The sequence below is a fragment of the Chelon labrosus genome, assembly GCF_963514085.1.
Source record: "Chelon labrosus genome assembly, chromosome: 8".
Classification (NCBI taxonomy): Eukaryota; Metazoa; Chordata; class Actinopteri; order Mugiliformes; family Mugilidae; genus Chelon; species Chelon labrosus.
In genome coordinates, this window is record NC_140358.1 from 27998612 (window position 1) to 28008890 (window position 10279).

Below are 10279 nucleotides of genomic sequence, written 5' to 3' on the forward strand. Positions count from 1 at the left end.
CTTTTCCTCCTTCACCTGGTCTTCCTTCACCTCTTCCTCCTCTTCTTTCTTCTTTTGCTCGTTGTTTCTCTTCTTCCTCAACACCTTCTTCTTCTTCCTCTTCCCCCAACTCTTTCGTTGTCATTCTTCTCTCCATCCCTTTTCTTCTTCTTCTTTTCCTCCTCCATCTCCTCATTCTTTTCTTCCTCCATTTAGACTTAGATAAACTTTATTCATCCACAAGGGAAATTGCCTGGTCACAGTAGCTTAGTTGTACATTAGAAACACTCTTAAGGACCTCAGATAAGAAAGATTAAATTAAATAAAAAAATAGAAATAAAAAAATAAGTAAAATAAAATCTAGTAAAATAAAATAAAAATAGTATAAGCAAGAATGTACAAATTTAAAAACCCTAGCTCTGATTCAAACCCTCCTTTTTAATTCCATTAAATCACTTCCGGTATAACTGACGACTCATTCAATCAAGCGCTTCAAACACACTTCCACAACTTTTTGTCGCCACCAAGCGGGGACTTAAATCCATTGCACTGCGCCTGCTAATAATAAACCGGCAGACGCCTGCGAGTGAAGCAAACGCACCGCCGTTCATTTGCGTGTTCCCATTAGCCGCCTCAAGAAACATCATGTTTGGGTGTTGATATAACGCTTCGTGATTGGCTGTCAGAACGGGTCGAGGCGAGCGATTGGCTAGAAATCTTCCCAAGGGGGGGGCGGGGCGTCAAGTTCGGTTGAGGAGCAGAAACCGGTAACCGAGCACTCCAGCACGTTGCGAAGCCGCTAGTGTTCTGGCAGCAGCCGTTAAGGTGATTTGGAAGAAATCACTCGGTTCTGAAGCAACGTTTATTATTTTTTTATTGATAATTGATCCCGCTGGTAAGTTTCCCCTCTTTTATAAGATGTATAATTTACGTTAAAAAGTTTTCTTTATTTGATTTTCTAACTGCCGTCATTTTGATAATCTGGGTCGCTCTTCCGGGCTCCGTCTACGTCCTGGTATGGAGGTGGTGGCCGTTAGCAACATTTGAACCGAGTAGCTCGTTTTTTTTTTTTTTTTTTCTCGCCAATTCGGTTGAAATTAAACAACATTTTACAGGCGATTGAGTATCTGAAAGTGTCTTTGTGCGATGTGGTCGGTAACATTTTTAAGTGGCGGGATACAGCCGCCGCCATGACAGCTTGGTTTCACTTTGCCTCCAGGATTTAGCCGCGGCCCGTGTGTAGCCCACTCTTAGCTCTCATTCAGTCGTGACTCCCTCCCTTCCTGCCTGTCTTAGCCCCCTACTTGGGAGTTTTCCTCCCTATCCCACTTATTAAACGCACTCCCTCGTCTGATTTAGCTTCCCTCCTTCGTTACGCTCAAGCTAGCCCGGCTAATTTGGCCCAAAGTGTGGCCGGGGACCAGCCAGGGACACGTGTTTGGGGAGGGGGGCTTTAGCCTGCTCCCAGCTTTCGCCCTACTACTTTTGGGGGGCCTTGTGCTCACCCAGCTGTCGCGGTTTAGCAAAATGTTAGAGGGCCGGCCAGAGTTGCCATTTGAGGCCAGGGGTTATATCTGGAGTATGTGACCGGGGGGGACTTCACCTCCCTGCGGTCCCACCGACGCGCCGTGGCCGCCATGACGGGCGACGAGCGTGTGCAGGCCGGCTAATGGCACCGCTGCTGCGGGCACGGCGTGGCCTTTGTCTGCCTTCCATGCTTGTGCTCTTTTTCCCCCCCACATGCTGCTTTCTCACATTGAGTTTTAGCATTTATATTATACTTTTATTATTCATATAAGCTCATTTTAAAGCCGTGCTAGCACTTTGAGCTCGTCGGGTTGCTGCTGCTGCTGCTGCTGCTGCTGCACCTCAACGCGATTAGCTTAGCCTGATGCATCGGTTAATGTTTGCTGGTTTGGTTGCTTAAGTGAGTGCCAGGACAACAGATGGCTCCAAGTTGTGTGCACAGGTGTGGCAGACAGTCCATTAAAGGAGAGCACTTGTTTCCCAGGATGGTGGATGCCCGCTTTTCATGCATCTTTTATTATTTTCTGCACCAAAAGTCAGAGATACTTTGTTTTATTCCTCAGGTTTATACCAGATGTGGTAGACATTTATTTTTCCATCCTTTCCAGGAAGACGCACCGGTTTCCACTCAAAAATCGACACGCAGAGACTTGAAATCTTCTTGAAATTGTGCAATATTTCAAGTTTAGCAAGCTTGATGGCTGCGTCTTCTTGTGTCGTGACAACAACAGCATACGCACCGTTTGCTCAATGAATATGGACAAGAATGTGGGTCTGTTGAAGCATGCCGCAGCTTTCAGTGGAAGCTTTAATTCCTTTGAAAAAGAAGCACAAAAACGTGTGTGTAATCGTCTGGGATGCACGTCCTGCACCTAAATTACAGAAAACCTTGATATAACATCACAAAAACTAACCCCATCACACTAAACTGAGTCTCGAGTCGATTGTAATCTCATCCAGACGTTATTCTATTACATATTACATGATTCAGAGAGAGATCTGAATGTCTGTTAAAGATTTGTATCCACCATATGTGAAAGCAAACCTCTGGGGTGATCTTCTTCTAACATTCCCCCGGTCGAGCCGTTTTCCTGTTGATGCAGTGAATTCTCATCGGGTTCGTCCCGTCCCGTCCCGCCCCGCACATCTTAGCCTGCTTCGTGCCCTCGGCTTTGAAACTAATTAAAAGTGAGTCAGGTATCGTGTGCTGTTGTGAAATCAGACGAGCTGTTTACGTAGCTGGATTTACACCCAGAACTGTTACGACTTGGACGTGGTCTGGTGATTTATCGACACCAGATTAAAACCTAAAGTGTAACAGTTTGGGAATAAAAATAAGAAACGGCAGCAGACGTGTGCTTGTTTGGGTTCGGGAACAATAGACTCTGGTCTGTAGCTGTTGCTATGGCGTCCTGTAAACCACTGCGTCCCTCAAACCTGAAAGTTACCCAACCTGATGTGTGATTTGTTTAACCTACTTGCCAGTTCATTAGGTACACTAATTCGCAGTCCAGCAACTTTACTGCGGGACTCATTCTTACTAGTGGGCGTATAGTTGCAAAATCTCTGCTTACAGAGGGTGGAGCTAAATAAATAAACGTCTCAACGGTTATCGGGACCGAGGAAAAGTTCTCTCTAGATGAATAAATTAAAGGAAGGGTCTTAACTCTTGGTGCACGACGACAGAAATCATTTTTTTTTATTATTTTATTATTTCTCTCACCATCGAGCTCATTGGTGTCTTTTATTTTCCTGCAGAGATTTCCAGTTGACCAAAGAAATGGTGATGGAGAAGCCAAGTGCCCAGCTGGTCGGGCGAGAGTTTGTCCGACAGTATTACACACTCCTGAACCAGGCCCCCGACTACCTGCACAGGTACGACCGGCAGCAACACCTCCGTACATTGTGATTTGTATAGAAAGAAATAAAAATCGACTTTGTGCTCCCTCCGCTGTGCTCAGGTTTTATGGAAAGAACTCGTCCTACGTGCACGGCGGCCTGGACAGCAACGGCAAACCAGCGGAGGCCGTTTATGGACAGTCTGTAAGTCTGAGACGGCGTCGACACATTCAACTCTCACGCACCAACACACAGAGGAGACGAAGTGTTGCTCTTAGCTGGAGGTTGTCTTGGAACATGAATTTAAAAGCTATAAAGAAGAACGGTGCGACAAAACCAAAACCACGTCCCTGTAGTGTCTAAACTTTTAAATGTTTGTGTACATTTTGATTCAACAACCAGAAACGAGCCTAAAGTTTAGAATTGGGGCTTGGTGAAGATCTGACTAGTTTGTTTAGTTTCTCGCTGCTGTAATAAACCATCGTGGCATGTCTGGATGAAAACTTTAATTCAACCCTCCTCCCTCTTCTACAGGAGATCCACAAGAGGGTGATGGCTCTCAGTTTCCGAGACTGTCACACAAAGATCAGGCACGTGGACGCCCACGCCACCCTGAACGAGGGCGTGGTGGTGCAGGTGATGGGCGAGCTGTCCAACAACATGCAGCCCATGAGGAAGTTCATGCAGACCTTCGTGCTGGCCCCCGAGGTTGGTGCGACGCTGCGACACCTTCAGCGTCGGGTTTGATTCAGACTCTGTGGTTCAACGTTTTGTCTCTTTCTCCTCCAGGGCACCGTCGCAAACAAATTCTACGTCCACAACGACGTGTTCCGTTACCAAGACGAGGTGTTCGGCGACTCCGACTCTGAGCCCCCAGAGGGTGAGAAAACAGTGTTTTAAATTTTCCTTGTTTCATCTTATTTGTCTTTCTCATCTTAGAATTATTTGGCTGGAAATTAATTAATCGGGATGAGTTTATAGATTCAGTTTTTTGCGGCTTGTTTTTATTTGAAAGTAGAACGAGTTCTAAAACTTTAAAGCAGTAATTTAACGTGGGGAAAAAATAGGTCCAGTGTTCCTTGTCTGTGAACTGCAGGTGTGAATATTAACGGATTTGAACGTGGTTTTGTGTTTCCAGAGTCTGAGGATGAGGTGGAGGAGCTGGAGGAGAGGGTTCCCTCCCCTGACGTCGCTACAGAGGAATCTGCTCCCTTCTATGACCCAACACCCTGGTACGGGATAGAAATACTTACAGTACTTTGTTTCGTTTACCACCAAACAACAAAAAGTAGAAACCTGACATTAGACTCAACGTTCTAATGTGAATTAGGTTTACTCTTGTCCCATGCAAACAGTACAAGTGACATTTGTCTCTCTCCGTTACAGTTCAGAGCCGACGGTTCCCGGCGACGACGACGAAGTGGCCGCCAGTCCAGAGCCTGAGCCCGAGATGGAGAAGGAGGCCGAGGCAGCTGTAGTGGAGCTGAAGTCAGAGTCGATGCTGGAGACGCAGACGGACGCACAGACGGCCGACGACCAGACAGAGAAGAGCCCCGCGGCCGCCGCGCCCACCACAGAACCCGCCTCTGCGCCCGCCGAGCCCGCCCCCGCCGCTCCAGAGGAAAACAGGGTAGGTTTGAATAAAAAACAAGAGATGCTCAGTAACTTCAATAAAGAACACAAACCCTGATGTTCACTGCGTCTTCTCTTCTCTGCAGCCGTTCTCCTGGGCGTCGGTCACCAGTAAGAACCTCCCTCCCAGCGGGGCCGTCCCAGTCTCAGGAATCCCCCCACATGTTGTCAAAGTCACTCCCACAGCACCAGTAAGCTTCTCTTTCTCTTTGCAAACTTCAGTAAAACGTCCTCAGTTCAATCTCTGAAAGAAAAACTAGAGACTTTGCTGCAGCTGAGATGAAGGAATCAGATCAGGACACAGACCTGCTGGCCTCACCTGTTACCATGATGATAAAAGTTGTTGTTTGTTCTTTTCTTTGCCTGAAGTCATGTCATAAATCCCTGCTCTCTCTTATTCCGTTCTTTCTGTTGTTGTTTTGCTCCTGCAGCCCAGAGTGGAGGTGAAGTCAGAGTCTCAGACAGCAACACAGAGGCCACAGAGAGACCAGAGGCCGAGAGAACAGAGGCCTGGAGGTCCTCCACCGGCACACAGAGGACCCAGACCAGGTACGCACTGATAACAACATGCTAAAAGTCTTCTGACAGGTAACTGAGCAATAGGCCGTGAGTGCAAACCAAACGTGATCAGATATGAATATAGCACCAAGGGGAAATGCACAGTGTTTATTCTGCAGGCGAGTACAGGTGTGTTCAGACACAGAACTTTAAAACTTGAGGTGAACATAAGGGATGGGTCTGATAGAGGATTCAAATTAATCTCCTAAAATCCTCTGAACGATTCTTAAAAATCGGTATCTTTTATAACAGAAACGATGGCACCCTCTAAACTTCTCACTTCTCCAACGGCTGTTTTGTCTTTTCATAAAACCGAATTAATCTCCAGGTTTCTTTTGTTTCAGTCCGAGAAGGCGAGCAGGGAGAGTCGGAGGGTCGCAGGGCGGTCAGGTATCCCGACGCCCACCAGCTCTTCGTGGGCAACGTCCCTCACGACGTGGACAAGACCGAGCTGAAGGAGTTCTTTGAACGTAAGTTGGGAGGAAATTACAGGAGGAGTTACAGACGAGCAGGACCAGCCCCAATAAAGGGTTTTAAAATGTATTTTCTTTTTCTTCCCTTCCTGTAGAGTATGGTACAGTCCTGGAGCTGAGGATCAACAGCGGAGGGAAGTTACCAAACTTTGGCTTCGTGGTGTTTGATGACTCTGAGCCCGTACAGAAGATCCTCAGCAACCGAGTAAGAGACGTCAGGCGCCGTTTGAAACTGTTTAAAATAAGTGACTCTGTTTTTATATGATCCTAATCGTCCCTTCTCCGCCTTCAGCCCATCAAGTTCAGAGGCGACGTCCGTCTCAACGTGGAGGAGAAGAAGACCCGGTCGGCCAGGGAGGGCGACAGGCGCGACGTGAGGCCCCGGGGTCCTGGAGGTCCCGGCGGTCCCAGAGAGAGAATAGGCGGCGGCGGCGGCGGCGGAGGAGGCCCCCGAGGCCCGCCCACCCGAGGAGGCATGTCACAGAAACCCAGCTTCGGCTCCGGACGGGGCGCCGGGCCCAGCGAGGGCCGCTACTCCGCCCCACGCCAGTGAAGGGCACCCGGGCTCCAAACCTGAGTTAGATTACTGTTTGGATTTACTTGAGTGATTTATTGATCTCCTGCCGCAGGAACTGATTGGACAGAGCAAAATTTTCAAAGAAAATCCCTTTTTTGTTTTTACTCTGCACCCAGGAGAAAAATCAGCAGGAATTAAATAACGGAAGTCAAATTCTGCCGCGTTGCCGAATTCTGACTCGTTTTCCTCCTCGTTGTTTCTCCTTAAAGTTCAAGTATTTATTAGGGATTTGTTTCTGTAACTGACGCAGGTTTGGTTGAGAGCTTTTCACCATCACGTCACACCAGCTCCTGCTGAATTCAGCCGCCATCGTTGTTGATATCTGTCTCTCATGAAGATGGCTGCTTCCTTCCTTCCTTCCCTCCCTCCTTCCTCCCCCAGACTCATTCTTCTTCTTCTTCTTCTTTCTCACCTGCTGCTTTTCCTTTATTCCCTCACAGAGGAATCCAGGATATCACTCTTCATCATTTTTATCTTCCTCCTGTCCTCTTTGTCCTCCACCAACACACGTATTATCTGGACTTCTGTCAGTTTTTTTTTTTTTGTTTAGTTTTTTCATGCTGAACTTGAATTTATTAAGAAACAAATCGAAACACGCAGACACACATGAGAAAAAAGGGGTAAATACTACTTGAATTGGGGATTAAAAAACCCAGAGGTTAGGTTTTTTTTTTTCGCGTTCTCTCTCCCTGTTTCTTAAAGGAACGTGTACTTTACTGCTTGGGCAATCCTGTGTATTGCTGCCACCGTTGTACCTAGCGATGGATCTGTCTTATCTTTTTAATTCTATCAGGTCAAGAGCTGAACTGTAGTTTTTATTTGAGTAATAATGTTGGCTTGTAATATGTGGATTCACAGACGCGTCCGAATGGAGCATGTATCAAAAAAATCCTTTATCAAAACCTGTTAAGCGACCGATGCACTTCATTTGTCATCATGTTTGAACTGAGCTCACCTGCCGATGAGAGAACTAAATTAAAAGTGATACTGTTTTAAAAAAAATTATAAAATGTGTCTGATGTTGATTTTCCGTCTTAGTCTTCACCAAGGTAAAGATCTGATCAGTTTTGTGTTGACATAAACAAAACATAGAGCGTTAGATTGCTAGATTAGAAGAACCAAGATGTCTCCAACGTTGCTATCCACATGGACTCCAGCTTGGTCCAACTACTGCCTGGCCAAAAAAAAAAAAAGGCCACCCACTCTAATAATTCATTGGACCTCCTTTATCTTTGATTACAGCACACATTCACTGTATCATTGTTTCTATAAACTGCTCCAATATCACCAGATTTATTTCCATCCAGTGTTGCATTCATTTTTCACCCAGATCTTGTATTGATGATGGAGAGTCTGACCACTGCACAAAGCCTTCTCCAGCACATCCCAAAGATTCTCAATGGGGTTAAGGTCTGGACTCTGTGGTGGCCAATCCATGTGTGAAAATGATGTCTCATGCTCCCTGAACCACTCTTTCACAATCTGAGCCCCATGAATCCTGGAGCATTGTCATCTTGGAATATGATCCATTGATGGAATGACCTGGTCATTCAGTATATTCAGGTAGTCAGCTGACCTCATTCTTTGGACACATAATGTTGCTGAACCTAGACCTGAGCAACTGCAGCAACCCCAGATCATAGCACTGCCCCCACAGGCTTGTACAGTAGACACTAGGCATGATGGGTGCATCACTTCATCTGCCTCTCTTCTTACCGTGAAGAAAGGAAGTAAGAGGGGATGGAGGAGTAAGATGAAAGTAGAAAGAGAAGAACAAAAGGGAGGTGCGAAAGAAAAAGTGTTTCCATCTTTCCCTCCAGTCCTGAATGTCTAGAGTAGAAGAAGACGACCAAGATGTCTCCACGTCTCCATCTTCTCTGTCCACATAGATTCCATCTTGGTTCATCTTGTTTCTTCTACCTCCATCTTTCTGTCCCTCAACCTGATGTTTACTCCACGTGGAGCAGAACATGCTCAGAGAGAATGGATTTATTCCAGTAACCAGAGAGTTGACATGGTTATCAGGAGATTATTCTGAGCTGGCAGTTAAATGCAAAATGAAGATTTGAGTCCAGTCATTTGAGGAAGAATCACAAAATCCCAATTTCCCTGACTTAATAACTCCTAAGGGCGTGTAAGCGTTCTCTTTAATTGGATTTCTGCACGTCCAGTAATCAGCATATGAATACACAACCAGCCAGGCCTGTTTTAACGCTGATACACGGAGTTTCATTTCTCAGCCTGCTGCAGTGAGTCTGAGGGGTCTGGAGACGTATGAACTGCTCCCATCTAAATGATTAGCATTGATTTTCTGCAAGAAACCGACTTAGTCTTTCACTCCATGAAGAGAGAGTTTAAAGTGTTCAGTGTAGTACGCTGCCAAATTAGTGAAACAGACTTCACGGGGACAGTTTTATTCAGATCTGACATTCACAAACATTTTGAAAGATTTTATAATTACACAAAAAACACCACCTTAATTGTTTCACACAAGTGTGCAAACAGTTGCATATTTACAACATAGACTGTAAGAAAAGTGGACGCCATGACGGCTCCTCTAAAAACATGTGGAGCTCCCCCTGGTGGCTGGCTGCAGTATAGGTCATATATATAAGCCCCGCCCCCTCCATGTTAGTGGATGGAACTTGGGCCAAACCAGAACAGTAGAGGACACCTCAAATAAAATAAATAGATGGTTTCTGGTTTCTATGCTGATGTTTTTTGAGTAAGTTCATTTTTCTGAGAAGTTTTTCATTCATTCATTCATTCGTTCATCTTCTGTAACCGCTTGTCCTGTGGAGGGTTGTGGGGGGGCTGGAGTCTATCCCAGCTGTCATTTGGCGAGAGGTGGGGTCCACTCTGGACAGGTCTCCAGTCTATCACAGGACTACGACAGGAGAGACAGACAATCATTCACACTCACACCTACGGCCAATTTAGAATCACCAATGAACCTAACCAGCATGTCTTTGGACGGTGGGAGGATTAGAACCCAGAACCTTCTGCCTGTGAGGCATCAGTGCTGACCACCACACCACTTCACCCTGAATGGAGATAAACCAATCAATAAATAAATATTAACTAAACGTGTGCTCTAGAAACTTCACAGCTTGTTCCTAAATACGTACCATCTCCCCAAGTCATGACTAACATACAACAACCAGCTGTTCTTGGTTCTGATCCAGCGGTAGGTAGGTAGAGATCCATTAGAGACAGCAGCTGGTACAATATTCTACTGAGACAGATTTAAAGAGAGCAGAAAGACTTCAGAGGATTAATATCAGGTAATTATCCACCTGATGTGGAGGCGTTTAAACCGTCTGAAGAGATTTAAAAGAAGCAGGAAACTGAAGAATTTAGTGAAAACTCCACTCATGCTCTAAATCTCTGTCTTGAAAATGATTACACGCTATGAAGGACTGAATGTTATCTTTCTGTAATTTAACTAATTGAAATGAACTCGCAGATTACACTGGGTTTTCTTCAGTCCTTGGTGACGAGGACGTTTAACAGTAAAACTATGATCCTCCTTTATAATAACACCAACAAGAGAAGGACATTCAGTTTTTAAACTGTACATACACTACCTGGCCAAAAAATATTTCGTTTGACCTCCTTTAACTTTGATTACAGCACACATTCTCTGTGGCATTGTTTGGATAATCTTCTCCAATGTCACCAGATTTATTTCCAT

General features: G+C 45.6%; 1 protein-coding gene across 1 annotated transcript; it reads left to right on the forward strand.

Moving 5' to 3' along the window:
• Positions 1 to 739: 739 nt before the first annotated feature.
• On the forward strand, positions 740 to 7603 carry g3bp1 (GTPase activating protein (SH3 domain) binding protein 1). The gene is made up of 12 exons (XM_084549968.1): positions 740 to 874; positions 3265 to 3381; positions 3468 to 3549; positions 3880 to 4053; positions 4135 to 4225; positions 4484 to 4577; positions 4732 to 4975; positions 5064 to 5168; positions 5409 to 5526; positions 5880 to 6005; positions 6104 to 6213; positions 6301 to 7603. Exons 2-12 carry the CDS (start codon positions 3287 to 3289, stop codon positions 6559 to 6561), a joined length of 1500 nt encoding a protein of 499 aa, XP_084406094.1. The 5' UTR covers positions 740 to 874; positions 3265 to 3286; the 3' UTR covers positions 6562 to 7603.
• Positions 7604 to 10279: the final 2676 nt, after the last annotated feature.